This window comes from Dromiciops gliroides, chromosome 4 (assembly GCF_019393635.1).
Source record: "Dromiciops gliroides isolate mDroGli1 chromosome 4, mDroGli1.pri, whole genome shotgun sequence".
Classification (NCBI taxonomy): domain Eukaryota; kingdom Metazoa; phylum Chordata; class Mammalia; order Microbiotheria; family Microbiotheriidae; genus Dromiciops; species Dromiciops gliroides.
The window spans coordinates 277033300-277051166 of NC_057864.1; the positions used below are offsets into that span (position 1 = coordinate 277033300).

Below are 17867 nucleotides of genomic sequence, written 5' to 3' on the forward strand. Positions count from 1 at the left end.
GCCTCCCAATGTCCTGGTCCTCTTCAAGAATGAAGAACAAACAACAACAGAATTTGGTATTCTGTTCTATAGGTGGTAGAGAATGATTAAAGGAAACATTTTCATTTCCTCCACACTTATGCTCTAACCAAACTAGACTACATACCATTCTCTAAACATACCTTGTGCCTTTCTTTTTGCCTCCATGACTGCTCACATAATCTTCCCTTTACCTGGAAGGTCCTTCTTCCATTTCTCCTCTAAACCAAGTCTTTTTTTGTTTTGTTTTGTTTTGGTTTGGTTTTTGGTGAGGCAATTGGGGTTAAGTGACTTGCCCAGGGTCACACAGCTAGTAAGTGTCAAGTGTCTGAGGCCAGATTTGAACTCTGGTCCTCCTGAATCCAGGGCCGGTGCTTTATACACTATGCCACCTAGCTGCCCCTAGACCAAGTCTTACCCATTATTCAAGGCCCCACTTAAAAGTCTCCTCTGCCAGAGTGATCTCCATCAACCAAAAGCAACTTCTACCTCCTTCCTCTCGGTATCCTTTGTATTTGTATGACACTTTGCATTTCTCATACAGCAGATGCCACATTATCCCTTATGTTATATCTCTTTGTAAATGTGTCATACCCTGATAGATTATAAACTCCCTGACAGCAGGGATAGCATCTCATTCATCCACGTATACACCAAAACACCTAAAATAGTACTTTGCACAAAGGAGGGGTTCAATAAGTATTAGGGCAGCTAGGTAACAAGGTAAATAGAGTCCCAGGTAAGACTCATCTTCCTGACCCTGGGCAAGTCACTTAACCCTGTCAGCCTCAGTTTCCTCATCTGTCAAATGAGCTGGAGAAGGAAATGGTGAACCACTCCGATATCTTTGCCAAGAAATCCCCAAATGGGATAATGAAGAGTTGGACATGACTAAAAACCACTGAACAACAACAAAAAGTATTAGCTGACTTGAATATTTAACTCCCTGAAGGGGTTCAATTATCCATGTGCTTATTATTTATTGAGTTTATAATAGGCCAGATCCATTATAAATGTCAGTGAGTACATCTGAAGTATAAATTATGAATGTCCTGATAGCCCAACTGAATACTCAACAAACAAAGAGATCAGGGCAGCCACAGAAGTAAAAATATAATGAGTTCTTTGCAACCCAGAGCCCCTTCATTGAGAGGATATACAAAGCACAAGAGAGAGGAAAATGCACTGTCAGATCTTCTAATGCCTCCCTCTTTTTACCAACATCCTTTTGCTCTTTCTAAGCTGAGCCATTATCAGATAAATCATTTACATCTTGGGCTGCAATTTTGCCACTAGAAATGTCGAATCTCTAATATAAATTCTCTTCTCATGGAAGGCTGAGTCACCACAGATGATTCATTTTTATTTTGCCTCAAAGTCTCTGCCTTAGTGTTTTTCCTACTCCAAATATATCCTGTCCCTTTTTTGTTTTGGCTTTGCTCGTATACACCGTGTGCACACAAGATAAACAATAGTAATAGTTTACATTTAAGTAAGTGCCTTCAGGTCATATACAGTTCCATAAGACCAGAGATCTAAGGCTGGAAGGGACCACTTAATCAACCCCCTCCCTCATTTTACAGATGAGGAAAATGAGGCCTAGGAAGGTGACTGGCAAAGCTTTTCTACATGTTATCTTATCTACACAAAAAAGCTCTCACAGGCACTAACTGGACCTAACATAATCTAGCAGAGAACCATGAGACACCAATCTGCATAAGCACACATCTGGACTAAAAATCGGGAAACTATTGGTAATAACTGTTGATTCCGAAAGCCTGTGAATGAATGAGTGGATAGATGGATGAATGGATGAACATTTACTAAGTGCTTGTTTTTCACCAGGTGCTGTGCTAGGAGATGGGGATATAATTTTCCCACCTCTCTTTGGGCCACTTCTATCTGCTGCATCCAGAGAGTAAAGATTAGGGTTCATTCAAAGCATGGGCTCTATGAACTGAACTGGTGAGAGGGGAAGGATTTCTTTACACTGTGGTGTAGGGGGTGGCGGCTCAGTTGTTTCTGTTCTGTATTGTTCATCTCCCTCAGTTTATGCCAGAGGTGAGCCTCTCGCTGCCCAGGAGGAGTTTGAACCACGACTATCTTGGAGCCAGCTTTACAGGTAGGAAGGTGCAGCCCGATAGCCTGGCAGGAAAGCCTTGAGAAGTTAGAGTGGCTGGGACTTGAGCCCAAATGGGAACTTGGGACTTGTAACTATGGCTGTACTCTATATGTGTTCTAACTGAGCTAAACTACAAACCTAATCCCATTCCCAGAAACCGAAGTGGTGCAAAGGGGGAGAGGGTATAAATACAAAAGAGAGACAGTCCCTGCCCTCAAAGAGCTTCCTTAGGGAAAGAGAATACATATAGCAAGATCGGTAACCAAGAAATTGTGAGTGGAGATATAGGGCAATAAATTGACATGGTCTTTAAAGAAGCAATGGTAGTGCTGATTTATTCCAAAAGCAGTGTTATTAGGACGACAATTGGCTATTCCCTGGAAGCTCCTTCAGTCTACAACAGAACTGGCAGAGGAAATATCAAGAGAAGGAGCCATTCCAAAATCTCTTCCCCAAAGCAAGTGAGTAGTCATGACATCTAGTTCAATCCTTCCAGTCTTATCCCAACAGAGCATCTTTGAATACTGCTAATTAGCCAGGCTAATCTCCTTAAGACACTATTTTCATTATTCCATTCCTTTGCTCAAAAACAAGCAATGGCTCTCTATTGCCTATAGAATAGATTCCAAACTCGTTAACCTGGAATTCAAGTCCTCCATGATCTGACCCAGCAAACCTTATTTCTCCTAACACCAGCCAACATTTATATAGCTCTTTAAAGTTTGCAAAACATTTAATATTTGATCCTTACAACAAACTTGTGAGGAAGGTGTTAATTTCATACAATTAATTGTATGAAAGCTGTTAAGCCAAACTATTCTACTCAGTGTCCCTCCAAATATACTTCGTGTTTTTCCTACCTGTGAACCTTTGCTCACACAGTTCCTATAATTTAATGCATCCTTTTGCATTATCCTAAAACATATCTATTTTTAACATTTTTATTTTTAATTTATCAAATGAAACAAGCATTTGTATTACATAATGTGTGTATATGTATATGTATATATGTGTGCGTATACACACACACACACACATTTGGCATGGGGGGGGGGGGAGCATGAGGGTTAAGTGACTTGCCCAGAGTCACACAGCTAGTAAGTGTCATTTGTCTGAGGTCAGATTTGAACTCAGGTCCTCCTGAATCCAGGGCTGGTGCTTTATCCACTGCGCTACCTAGCTGCCCCAACATAGTATAATTTTTAAGAGATGATGACAACTGGGATAGCTAGGTGGCGCAGTGGATAGAACACTGGCCCTGGAGAAAGGAGAAGTTGAGTTCAAATCTGGACTCAGACCCTTGACACTTATTAGCTGTGTGACCCTGGGCAAGTCACTTAACCCCAATTTCCTCACCAAAAAAAATTTTAAAAAAGAGATGATGACACATGAAACTGCAAATCTATTATGTACAACTTGCTATTCCTTTTAAATATAAAATAAATCCATTTTTCAAGGGCCAGCTCAGATTGTATCTACTCTGCCAAAACTCCCTCTCTTAAGGTCCTGTAGCATTTAACACATTTTTGATAGTACTTTATACATCTTCTGTATTTTATGTTCTATCCCACTTATTTGAGAGTATACACTGTGGATTTTCATTAATTCTTTCTCCTCTCATGTCTAGCATTTATCCCTTGCAAATAGTAGGATAATAGATCTATTGATGTTTTTTGTTTGTCCTTCATTCTTGAAGAGGACCATGATGGGAACTGATGTCATGACTTGCACTGAATTGGATTTAAGTGAGATAGGGCTGTGCAAAATCATCAGCCTCACTCTCTCCTCCAGAGCCCAGTGGCAAGGTATAATATCAGAATGGCTGGAAATGGCTCCAGATGATTGGGGCAATTGAGGTTAAGTGACTTGCCCAAGGTCACACAGCTGGTAAATGTCAAGTGAGGCCGGATTTGAACTCTGGTCCTCCTAACTCCAGGGCCAGTGCTCTATCCACTGTACCACCTAACTGACCCCAAGATAATAGATCTAGAACTAGGATGGACCACAGAATCCATTAAGTCCAATCTCTTATTGTACCTATGAAGAAGCCAAGACCTACAGAAAGTAAATTACTTGCCCAAGGTCACCTAGGTAGAACTCATCAGAGGCAAAATTTGAATCCAGATCCTCTAACTTCCAAAATCAGTGTTCTTTTCAATTAATTGGTGATTATAGTACTCCCAAATTCCATGGCCTAAGTGCAGGGACAATAAAGCAGGCAAATGATCTTAACCTGAATCCATGAACAAAGAACTATAGACAGATTTCAGGGGGTTCACGAACTTGGATGTGAAAAAAATTACATCTTTATTTTCACTAACCTCTGACTGAAATTTAGCATTTCCTTTCATTGTGAATTTTTTTAAAAAAATATTTTGAGAAGAGGTCTAAATGCTTCCCCAGACTGCCAAAGGAGTCTATGACATGCAAAAAATGTTTAGGGCGCAGCTAGGTGGAGCAGTGGATAGAGAACCAGCCCTGGATTCAGGAGGACCTGAGTTCAAATCCGGCCTCAGACCCTTGACACTTACTAGCTGTATGACCCTGGGCAAGTCATTTAACCCCAATTGCCTCACTAAAAAACCAAAACCAAAAAAACAAAACCAAAAAAATGTTTAGAACACCTACATAGGCCTCCAGGACCTTTGAGTACAGGTGTGCTCAAATTCACTGCACTTCCTCCACAGACATAAACCTAAGCCCTCTCCCTTTTGCTAAGGGGTAGATAGTATAGTAACTGACTGCATCTTGATGAAAAGGAAATCAAAACACTCTAGATGGCAGTGAAGATCTCCTTTTTAAACACTATTTTGAATTACTGGAGTAGAAAGACAAAAATAAGTGAGGACTAGAAAGGACAGGATTATCAAAGGATATTTTTTTTTTTTTACAATGAGGGCTAATGCTTCACTGTTGGCTTTCACTCTATATCCTGCTCTCACTGGGATTCTACTTTGTGGATAGCTCCCTGCTCTGAGGATCAAAAGATTTAGAGCAGGAAGGGGCCTTAGAGGTCATCAAATCCACCCCCTCCATTTAACAGGTAAGTCCCAGAGAGTAAAGCAACCTGCCCAAGGTCCCCCAGGAGTAAGGAACAGTAGCAGGATTAAAAATAAAGGACTCTTTCCACTACATCACACAGCCTACGAAGGAACTGAATGCTCCTTGATGATACAACCCTGTTCCACAGAGAAAGATTTTTCTCTAAAAGATAATTCAATAGAGCCACACCCAAGACAAGGAAAACCCAGAAGGAAATCAAGCATTTATCCACTTGTTTGTGGAATGAATAGCCTATGATTTTTAAAACTTTCCCAGATGGATGTCATGATAATTAGCTTTTATGAGGGTATTTTCTCTGATTCTTTGTTCCAAGCCTAGCTTTGGTTTGAATTTTGTCTAGTAGATGGGTGGATACACTAGACTGCAATTATCATACTACAGCCAACAGGAAACAGCACTCCAGGCAGAAACCAGCAGGATGCTAGGCATCCTTAGCAGCAAGCACAGAATTAGCAAAACCATGTGAGACTGATGCTCATGGCTATAATTTCAACAAGCTAAGCAGTTCTTAAAAAGCTTAAAGGTCTAAAGATTGAAGGGACTCCAAAGAACTTACCAGAATTCAGAGTGGTGCAGGATGTTTTGGTTATTCAGTTAATGTTTGGGATAGGCCTAGATTTATGACTTCACTGATCTAGGGAACTCCCTGATGAGAAAAAGCCCTCTACTAGTACAGGTAGACACCTTCTCTACTATTTACAGTCTTAGAGAGTTGCCTAGTGCAGGGCTTCTTAAACTTCTTCCACTCAAAATGCCTTTTCACCTGAGAAATTTTTATGCAGTCCTGGGTATATAGGTATATAAAACAGGTATATGTAACCTTTTACTGTTGCCAAAATTTTTTGAGACCCCCCACATTCAGTTACAGGACCCCATGTGGGGTTATGACCCATCCTTTTATTTATTTATATTTTTTTGCAGGGCAATGAGGGTTAAGTGACTTGTCCAGGGTCACACAGCTAGTAAGCATCAAGTGTCTGAGGCCAAATTTGAACTCAGTTCTTCCTGAATCCAGGACTGGTGCTTTATCCATTGTGCCACCTAGCTGCCCCTCACAACCCAGCCTTTTAGAAGATAGGGTCTATAACACAGGTTCTCAAACTTTTTGGCCTCTGAAAGTAGTGGGACAAAGGACCCCAAAAAAAAACAAAGACCCCAACCTCCAAGGAATCCTTAAACTTTCCTGAGGGACAACTTGGGAAATAGCTGTGCCTCCCACCTCAGGAACGTAGGTCTAGCCAGAGCACAAAAGACCCTGTTCTACAAGGAATAAAGATGATATACAAGATATGGATGGGTGCTTATTGCCCATTTTTAGAATTCTAGGAATCCTCTCCCAGTTGTTTTGACCTCTTTCTTTGTTTGTAAACTATATAAAGTGATCAGCTCTTTTCTCACTCAGCGAAATAGTCTCCATAGTAACTCTGTCTCCCAGCCATATATTCCTCTATCCTAATAAAACTTTTTATTTTACAAGATTCACTATTCCTTTTGTTTTGTTTTGGGTTTTTTGTGGGGCAATGAGGGTTAAGTGACTTGCCCAGGGTCACACAGCCAGTAAGTGTTAAGTATCTGAGGCCAGATTTGAACTCAGGTCCTCCTGACTCCAGGGCCGGTGCTCTATCTGCTGCGCCATCTAGCTGCCCCAAGATTCACTATTGAGTCTCCAATTCTTTGGGTGAGCTAGTCCCCTGAATAAGCTTGCAAATCACCTCAATAGGGACCCCTTTACATTCTTAAAATTTATTGAGGACCCCAAAGAGATTTTGTTTATTTGGGTTATATATGACCCAGGGATGTGTAGAGCTAGTTCTAATCAGCTCTGCCCCATTATTAAATTTTCAATGTGAATATTTACACCTTAGAAATCCACAAATGGGGGGCAGCTAGGTGGCGCAGTGGATAAGAGCACCAGCCCTGGATTCAGGAGGACCTGAGTTCAAATTTGATCTCAGACACTTAACACTTACTAGCTATGTGACTTTGGGCAAGTCACTTAACCCCAATTGCCTCACCAAAAAAAAAAAAAAGAAAGAAAAGATAAATCCACAAATGCTACAAATCAGTGCTTGATTTGTTTGATTGATTGTCTTGAAAGAAAGTGATAGATAAAATGTGAATAATGTAGGGCAAATTTATAAGTATGTTCTGAGCATTTTTCCCGCAGAGGACTAGTTGTTAAACCAGTACACCCCTGGATATCTATTGCCATCTCATATTATCCCATATTAGAAATTAAAATGGAGATAAGAATTTAAAATGTGTTTATCTAAATAGTAAATTCAATTGCATGTTAATATAAATAATATATTTTATGAAAAATAACTATCTTTTCCAAAACAAAAAAAATTAGTGGAGTGGTATTGTTTTACATATTTTTACAAATCTCATTAATGTTCGGCTTAATAGAAGTATTTGTTTTTGTCTTCAAAATGTTGTGTTATGTTGTTTTGGTTAAAATGTATGAAGCTGTATAGCCTATATCTGATTGTTTGTCACCTCAGGGAGGGGGGAAGGGAGGGAAGGAGGCATAGAGTATGAAACACAAAGCTTTAAATAAAAACGTTTATTATAAAAAAATAAAATAGAATAAGGTATATGAGAAAATCCTGCCTCACACAGATAAATAGTTGGAAAAAGAGAGGTGTATTTTAATAGGCAAATAATGACTTATTATTATTTTGAAAACAGTTTTGACCTGGAAGGACCTGCATGAACTGATGATGAGTGGGATGAGAAGAACCAGGAGAACATTGTACACAGTATCATCAATACTGTGTGTTGATTAACTGTGATAGACTAGATTCTTCTCACCAATGCAACGGTACAGGAGGGCTCCGGGGACTCGTGATGGAGGGGGCTCTCCAAATCCAGAAAGAAAAAAAAAGAACTGCGGAATATGGATGCTGATTGAACCATACTATATCTTTTGTTTTGGGTGCTGTTGTTTTTCTTTTTTGAGGTTTTTCCTTTTTGCTCTGATTCTTCTCTTATAACATGACTAGTGCAGAAATATGTTTAATGTTATTATACATATATAACCTATATCAGATTACCTTCTCTCTTGGGGAGGGGGGAGGGAGGGGAGGGAGGGAGAAAAATTTGAAATTGGAAATCTTATAAAAACAAATGTTGAAAACTATCTCTACATGTAACTGGAAAATAATAAAATACTTTTATTTAAACAAAAAAGAAAGAAAATGAAGGACAAATAACAACAACCACAAAAAGAAAATAGTTTTGATCTGAAGGGTCTTCTTAATGGTCCTCCGTAGACCAGTTTTGGAGAACCACTGGCCTAAAGCAAGAAGGGGTTAAGTGATTTGTCCAGGGGGCAGCTAGGTGGCACAGTGGATAAAGCACCAGCCCTGGATTCAGGAGGACCTGAGTTCAAATCTGGCCTCAGACACTTGACACTTACTAGCTGTGTGACCCTGGGCAAGTCACTTAACCATCATTGCCCCATTAAAAAAAAAAAATCCCAACTAAGTGATTTGTCCAGGGTTCCAAAGCTAGCATGTGTCAGAATGATTCCAAGGCTAGCTCTATCCACTCTGTCTCTCCAACCAAAGCATTTGAGTTCTCAGAGATGTCTAAATCCTTATTATAAGTGCATTTACAAACACAATTCATTTAAATCTTATAAATTTGTAGTTTGTGAAAGATCAGTGATTAGGCTTAAGAGCTAATCACTCTGTTTCTCTCTGGTCCACATGGCCATGATGGAAAAAATGCAAAGGAAAGGAAACTAGGTTCAGAGAGACATTTTTCTAGCTGTCTGTTCTTTCCTCTCTCCAATGGACAGAAATCCTTCCTTTCTTTGGAAAAAATGATACTATGACTCAGACACCAGTAAGCTCTATATATGACCACTCCAGGTCAATGCTGTTTTCATAATTTAAAATTATATAATTATCTCATCAAATCAATGATACACCCCTAGGTCAACATAATTCATGAATGTCAATAATAACTCAACCTGTACTGAGCCACACACAAAAGAAACTTTTTTAAAAAAGCTTTTTTAAAATTACTGCCATCGGGGGCAGCTAGGTGGTGTAGTGGGTAAAGCACCGGCCCTGGATTCAGGAGGACCTGAGTTCAAAACCGGACTCAGACACTTGACACTTAACTAGCTGTGTGACCCTGGGCAAGTCACTTAACCCTCATTGCCCTGAAAAAAAATAAAAATAAAAATTACTGCCATCATGAAATGCTAAATTAAAAACATAGGACTTTTATTTTCTAATTTTCCCGGAGCCAAATTTCCCAAATCCTTAAGTGTCAAGGAAATAAATTCATTATCACTAGGCACAGTCTTCTAGGCTGTGACCACACCCAACATTATTTTTATATATTCTAAGTAAAAACAAGATGTGACTAGATAGTGAATTTCACATTTTCTTAAAGAATGATTTCTACTCACAGGTTTTCTAGTTGAAGGAACTTGAACGGAGTGGTAAAATTCTGGCTGAACTCGACTGCTTTTCTTGAGTTTTCTTTTTCTTACTGAAGTTTCTTGTTCGCTCTGATGATGTACTTCTGCTAAAGGCTCAGTTTCTTCTAGGCGGGCGGCTACCCTTCTCCTGGTATGGCGAGGACTTGCTCTAAATCCCTGCAGCCCCAAAACAAAACCCCACATGTCTATTATTAACGTGACAATTACCAGAGAATAGTTATACAAAAAGACATAGAAATCATCATGCAGGCTTAATGAGCAGGTTGCTGTTTCCAAAGTAGGGATCTAAGCATCAACCCTGGTGGCACAATGGATGAATACTAAATTTGGAATCAGGAAGGTCCGAGTTCAAATACCACCTCCGACATTTACTAGATGTGGGTCCCTGGGTAAAGCCCCGAACTGCTTGTAGCCTTGATTTCCTCACCTATAAGATAGGAGGGGTATAATAATAACCCTCATCTGACAACTTTGTTGTGAGGATCAAATGAGATAATGTTATGTAAAGTGCTATGCAAACTTTAAAGTGATCTTATTAAAAGCAGGTGACATTCATAAAAAGGACTTGTTTCTTAGAATCAGTCACACTGGATAACATCCTGTTGTTGTTCGGTCATTTTTCTTCATTGGAAAACTGCCTGTTCATATCTCTGACATTTTTTTCCCCCAGGGCAATGAGGGATAAGTGACTTGCCCAGGGTCACACAGCTAGTAAATGTCAAGTGTCTGAGGCTGGATTTGAACTCAGGTCCTCCTGAATCCAGGGCAAGTGCTTTATCCACTGTGCCACCTAGATGCCCCCCTGTTCATATCTTTTGACTATTTATTGTCATTTTTCAGTCATGTCTAACTCTTCATGACCTCTCTTAGGGTTTTCTTGGCAAAGATACTGGAATGATTTGTCATTTCCTTCTCTAGTTCATTTTATAGATGAAGAAATTGAGGCAAACAGAGTTAACTTGCCCAGGGTCACAGAGTTAGTAAGTCTCTAAGACTAGATTTGAACCTGATTCCCCATAATTTACCTAGAAGAGCCCAGAGGGCCCCTTGTCTTTTCTTCCCTTTGATGATGCGAACTCACCCCCATAAATTCACATTAAGGTGTAAAAGGCTGACAAAATATTTGGGGTTTCTCTTAAAACTTTTTTTTTACTCAAGAGTATTTTCAGTTTTTTATACCGTATTCCTTAAAACACATGATACCAACAGCAACGAAAAATTAATTCCAAATCTAACATGTTATCTTCTTCAAGATAATATAAACCACCCATAACACTTTATAATAAACACTATTTTGGCTGGTGTGATTGTAGCAACTTCTTGATAAGACTCATTCTTTGTAAATGTTCTGGTATACTTTTTTTTTTTTTTGGTGGGGAAATGAGGGTTAAGTGACCTGCCCAGAGTCACATAACTAGTAAGTGTCAAGTGTCTGAGGTTGGATTTGAACTCAGGTTCTCCTGAATCCAGGGCCAGCGCTCTATCCACTGCGCCACCTAGCTGCCCCCTCTGGTATACATTCTTTACAGAGAAGTGTTAAAACCCCACTTCTTGTTTATTTTGGCAAATCAGCATATCCTCTCTACTAAATTATAGAAAGTTAAATTTCAAAAGCTAAGTTATTTGCCAATAATATTTTTTTCCTATTTAGCACTATGGTTTTTTAGCAATCGCCTCCTAAAAGAAAACCTGGAAACAAAAACCCTAGTCATTCTGACAGAATAAGACCAGCAGTATTTGGACCAAAATCCCTTTCTCCCCTATACCTCACACTGTGGAATTTGAATATCCATTTCCCTACTAGTCTTTTCTCCCCACAATTAACACCAGTTCCCAGACCTGTGCACCTTTCTCCCTTCCACCAATGCCTGGTCTTGCTAGACCCAGATAAGAACCCTATAGAAACCCACGAGACTTTACTGTTTGGGGAGGGGGTATCCAATTCCACCCAAAGGTCCAGCAGACCTGACCTGTTTCAATCATTCTCCTTGATTGTCCCTTTTGTGTCTCCCCTCTGTGAAGCTGGCTTGCTTTACTATTGTTGTGAGCTCTATTTTCTTGTACTAGTTTTTAAGTCTGTGTTAAGACATCTACCTAGCTAAATAGAATGTCACCTTATTCTGAAGCTGTCCATATACTCAACTTAGTTGAGTGTTCATTATAAGTAAAATGTTCAATGTGTATATCAGGGGTTCTTAACTTTTTCAATGTCATGGACCCCTTCAGCAGCCTGATGAAGCCCATGGACCCATTCATAAAATAATGTTTTTAAATTAATAAAATAAAGTATATAGGATCAAAAAGGAAACCAAATATATTGAAATAGTCATGAAAAAAATTTTTAAGTGAGGCAATTGGGGTTGAGTGACTTGCCCAGGGTCACACAGCTAGTAAGTGTTACGTGTCTGAGGCCGGATTTGAACTCAGGTACTCCTGAATCCAGGGCCGGTGCTCTATCCACTGCACCACCTAGCTGCCCCTATGAAAAAATTTTTTAAAGTTCAGAGACCCCAAATTAAGAACATCTGGTGTGTAAAAGATTGTATTTTAGAGATGTTTTATCTATCTGCAATGAAAAATTATGAAGTCTTAATTATATCTTTTTTATTATGTTAGACTTGTATGCAATGGCATAATTAGGATGTATCATTATTGTAAATTAAAAGTTGTGTATGATATGTTGTAATTACTGTATATTTTTACTGAATGATATATTCTCTACTTCAAAGTAAGCATAAATAAAATTAGTTTAAATGAAAAAAAAATTTAAGACTCACAAAGTTTAATTTGTTACTTCTCCTAGTGACATTTGGTATTTTAACAGGCATCTTAAGCAAAAGGAATATATCAAATAATGGAATTTCACACACAAGGACCTGAGTGTAAGAGGTGGAGGTAGAGAGCATATATTCAGAGAACCCTTAAAATCCCAACATACAGGCTGCTACCTACTTTATCCACTTAATAGTCTGGCTCTGAACCATATAATTACTAAGGTGGCCAAAAAAGATTCACTAGTTTTGGTAAGAAGTGGTTTATGATCCCCTTCCCATACCTCTTCATTTTGGAAAATGTAGAAATTCCTTCTCTTGATAAAGACCAACTGACAACATTGCCACAGTTGACCCAGAATACATGGGTGCCAGGCAAGAGTAGTGTATATATTGGAGGGTTGTACCTTAACTTAAAAAAGCTTCAAACACTGATAAATAAGGGGCTATGTTTGAATGTAGAGTCTGAGTATCAGCCCGGCTAAATTCAAAGAAGCTCTTCAGGGGATGGAAGGGGAATGAATTTTTTTGGCCACCACAGCTCTCAAAGACCATCTTCTAGTTAAAAGGGGATTATGATCTGTGTCATTCAAGGGAGGGCCCACTTTGATGAAATTACAGGTCTTTGAAGGGCTAAAGAAACTCCTTCTCCAGTTCATAAAGATGAAAGCAAAACAGAAAGGAAGAGACTATTCAGTCAGTTGCTATGGAAACCCAACAAAGTGCAATATGTTACTTGTATAAACCTTATAGCAGTCTTCACCTCACCAAAATGACTGTCGATTTTTGATATGAAAAAACCACCACAGGCTTGGGGAAATTAAATTGAGGCTCAATGGTTCTTTTCTTTACACTTATATGATGTTTTATCAATAGTAGAAGTAAGGAATATTTTAGATTTACTAGTATGTTTTATTAGAGTTGGTAGTGAGATAGACAGATGTGGTTCTTTTTTCTTTATGAAGCAGAAAAAAACAGTAAGTCCACAGACTGAGAATTAGAAATAAAAGAATATTCCTCGACACAATGAAAGTCTGAAAAATTGTTGGCTAAATATAAAATTTGCTGCAATGGCAATAGGAAAAAATCTAAGGACAAAAACATACACATTTCATTTTTTAAAAAGATTAAAAGTATTCTTTCACAACATGATTAATATGGAAATATGTTTTGCATGATTGCAGATGTATAACCTATATCAATTTGTTTACTATATCAAGGAGGGAGAAAGATAATTTGGAATTCAAAATTTTAAAAAATGAATGTTCAAAATTGTTTTTATTATATGTTATGGGGTTCGGATTTATCAAGGAATTTAGGATTATTAAAGTTTAAACCGGCCAGCTAAACTGAAGGATGAACACACCATTAGGCATGGCTGCTGCCTGATCGGCACCAGGGGACAGAGATAACTCCAAAAGTAAGGACTACCACCCCACCCCCAAAGGGAACTTTCTACTGTCAGGTGGTGAGCCCATTTGGTCACCCTATCTACCATCTATAAAAGCTTTTGCCTTTCTCCTCTTTGAGGAGATAGGTATCTCAAAGAATCATGTATCTACAAACAGAAGCAATGCATCCAAAATTAGAAGGGAGGCAGAAAGCTAGGAAACAATTTTTGAGGCCAGTACTTCTGATAAAGGCCTCATCTCTAAAATATATAGGGAACTAAATCAAATTTATAAGAATCCAAGTCATTCCCCAATTGAGAAATGGTCAAAGGATATGAACAGGCAGTTTTCTGATGAAGAAACCAAAGCTATCTATTCCCATATGAAAAAATGCTCTAAATCTCTAATGATTAGAGAGATGCAAATTAAAATAACTCTGAGGTACCACCTGACACCTATCAGATTGGCTAAAATGACAAAAAAAGAAGATAATAAATGTTGGAGAAGCTGTGGGAAAATTGGAACACTAATTCATTGTTGGTGGAGCTGTGAACTGATCCAACTATTCTGGAGAGCAATTTGGAATTATGCCCAAAGGGCAATAAAGCTGTGCATACCCTTTGACCCAGCAATTCCACTTTTAGGTCTTTTTCCCAAAGAAATCATGGATAGGGGAAAGGGACCCACATGTACAAAAATATTTATAGCTGCTCTTTACGTGGTAGCAAGGAATTGGAAGTTGAGGGGGTGCCCATCAATTGGGGAATGGCTGGACAAGTTGTGGTATATGAATACAATGGAATACTATTGTGCTGTAAGAAATGATGAGCAGGAGGAGTTCAGAGAAACCTGGAGGGTCTTACGTGAGCTGATGATGAGTGAGATGAGCAGAACCAGAAGAACATTGTACACAGTATCATCAACATTGAGTGTTGACCTACTGTGATGGACTATATTCTTCTCACCAATGCAATGGTACAGAAGAGTTCCAGGGAACTCATGATAGAAGAGGATCTCCAAATCCAAGAAAAAAAAAAAAGAACTGTGGAGTATAGATGCTGATTGAACCATACTATTTCTTTTGTTTTGGGTGCTGTTGGTTGTTTTTTTTTCTATTTTGAGGTTTTGCATTACTGCCCTGATTTTTTCTCTTATAACAGGATTAATGCAGAAATAGGATTAATGTTATTATGGATATATATATGTGTGTGCATATATATATAGATATGTATATAGATATATAGATATAACCTATATCAGATTACCTGCTGTCTAGGGGAGGGGGGAGGGAGGGGAGGGAGGGAGAAAAATCTGAAATTGTAAAGCTTGTATAAACAAAAGTTGAGAACTATCTTTACATGTAACGGAAAAAATAAAATACCTTATATGTAAAAAAATAAATAAATAAATAAATAAATAAATAAATAAATAAATAAATAAATAAATAAATAAATAAATAAATAAATAAATAAATAAATAAATAAATAAATAAATAAATAAATAAATAAAGGATCATGTATCTAGAACCATCTCCCTTCCAGAGAAGTCCTTGACTTCTTTCTTGGTCTCTTTTTTCCAGTGCCTAATAAAAGATTATTTTATTCTAATTGGATTTGTATGCAAGAGAGGGTATAATTCTTTTTTGTTGTTGTTGTTTTGTTTGTTTGGGGTTTTTTTGTGGGGCAGTGAGGGTTATGTGACTTGCCCAGCGTCACACAGCTAGTAAGTGTCAAGTGTCTGAGGCTGAATTTGAACTCAGGTCCTCCTGAATCCAGGGCTGGTGCTTTATCCACTGTGCCACCTGGCTGCCCCAAGGGTATAATTCTTTTTTTTTTTTTTTTTTAGTGAGGCAATTGGGGTTAAGTGACTTGCCCAGGGTCACACAGCTAGTAAGTGTTAAGTGTCCGAGGCCGAATTTGAACTCAGGTACTCCTGACTCCAGGGCCGGTGCTCTATCCACTGTGCCACCTAGCTGCCCCCAAGGGTATAATTCTTTAAGGAGGAATACCTAAAAAACCCCCACCATCACCAATTTCCCCCATAACAAAATATAATTGGGAAAAAATAAAATAATTCAAAAAAGGTTTAGAAGAGCTTTGATGTATTGAAATATTACATTTTATTAACAACCAATGGGGCAGCTAGGTGGTGCACTGGATAAAGCACCGGCCCTGGATTGAAGAGGTCCTGAGTTCAAACCCAACCTCAGATACTTAACACTTACTAGCTATGTGACCCTGAGCAAGTCACTTAACCCCGACTGCCTCACCAAAAAAAAAAAAAGTTAGGATTAGGTTCAGGCCAACAACCAACCAACGCATCTTAGAATGCTTTGTAAACAGGTTTCTTTTTTCACAATAGACAGTTATACATATACATATGAAATAGCAATTACCTAGTTTTCTTTAAAACTCAGCTCAAGCACTATTTTCTGTAGAAAACCTTTCCTGATCCCCAAAGCTACTAAGGCCTCTCCAAAAAAAAACTTTATAGTTATTCTGCATATAATTTGTATCTACCACTACATGCACCTGTCTCCCTTGCCAGTAAACTCTTTGAGAACAGGATTTTGTTTCTTTTTGTCTTTATCATCCTAAAGTGAGCAAAAATTGGAGATCTGATAGACTCAGAGTATAGATTGAAGTATGTTTTCTTTTTCTTTTCCTTTTTTTTTTGAAGGACATGACTAACATGACTAGCATAGGAGGACATAGCTAACATTTATCTAGCACTTTCTATGTGCGAAGCACTGTGCGCTAAGTGCTTTACAATTATTATCTCATTTGAACCTCATCAACCATCCTAGGAGATAGGTACTGTTATTATTCCCATTTTCCAGATGAGGAAACTGAAGCAGAGGTTAAATGATTCTTTAAGTAAGTGTATGAGACTAGATTTTAACTCATACCTTTCTGATTCCAGGTCCAAAGCTCTCTATTCACTCACACAGCCACTTTACTATGGCTAATGCTGGTAATTTGTTTTACAAATGACTATACATATTTGTAATGGGTTTTGATTTTGTTGTCTTATAAAGAGGTAGGGGAAGGAAGGCAGAGAATTCAAAACTGCAAATTAAAATTTTGAAAAAAAATTTTTTTAAATATTAACTAGGGGGCAGCTAGATGGCACAGTGGATAAAGCACCAGCCCTGGATTCAGGAGTACCTGAGTTCAAATCTGACCTCAGACACTTGACACTTATTGGCTGTGTGACCCTGGACAAGTCACCTAACCCCAATTGCCCCACAAAAAAAAAAACACAAACAAAAAAGATATTAACTAAATTACTCCAATATGTGAAGGAAAGAAATAACAAAATCTATAAGGTGGTGTTTTTTTTTCCAAGCATGTTGAAGGCTCCCATCTTCCAGAGAGATAAAAATCAATCCCTCGACAACCTCAAAAGTGTGTCACCTCCAGCATGGCCTCCTCTGTATATGCTTGGTCTAATCCTGCTGCTCTTCCTATTTTTTTGTTTTCTTAAATGCCATTTCTACTTCTCCACAAAGGACATGAAGGACAGTGATATAAATATAAATGTAGTATGGTTCCACTATGATTGAGGGAGGGGAAAAATTTGTTATAGAAAATGAGATTGATTGTTTGCTTTTCTGTCTGTTTATTTCTTTTTTCCAGTTTCATCTTTAAATGCTCTCAGGATAATCTGGGTTAATTGGTCACAAGCTTTTCACAGACCTGATTGTTGTTGGGGAGGGGGGGTTCCTCCATTGCTTCTCACTATTTTATGAAGTATTGCTCTTCATAATCTTTAAGCATTGATCGCTGTGGGGTTTTTTAAATGTTTTTAATTTAAACCATTGTGGTTCTTTACTACCATATTTCTCTTCTTGGCAAGGAAATAAAGCATTGGCTGGATGAGAAGTTTCTGGGTTCCTTTTGATTTCCTTGTTGAGTCTATTTACATTTAAAATAAATAAAAAACCCCAAAAAACTATATACTAACTAAAGTTGTTTGCCACTAGAATGGAAGGATGTCCAGCATAGAGTCTAAATCAAAGAGGGATTCCTGCTTCAAGTCTC

At 38.3% G+C, this 17867-nt stretch overlaps 1 protein-coding gene across 1 annotated transcript in view; it reads right to left on the reverse strand.

Annotated features, from left to right (window-relative positions):
* LOC122755023 (dystonin-like) overlaps positions 1-17867 on the reverse strand; it is a 646765-nt gene that overhangs the window by 524510 nt on the left and 104388 nt on the right. The window contains 1 exon segment of the mRNA XM_044003425.1: positions 9630-9818. Coding sequence (XP_043859360.1) covers positions 9630-9818 — 189 coding nt within the window.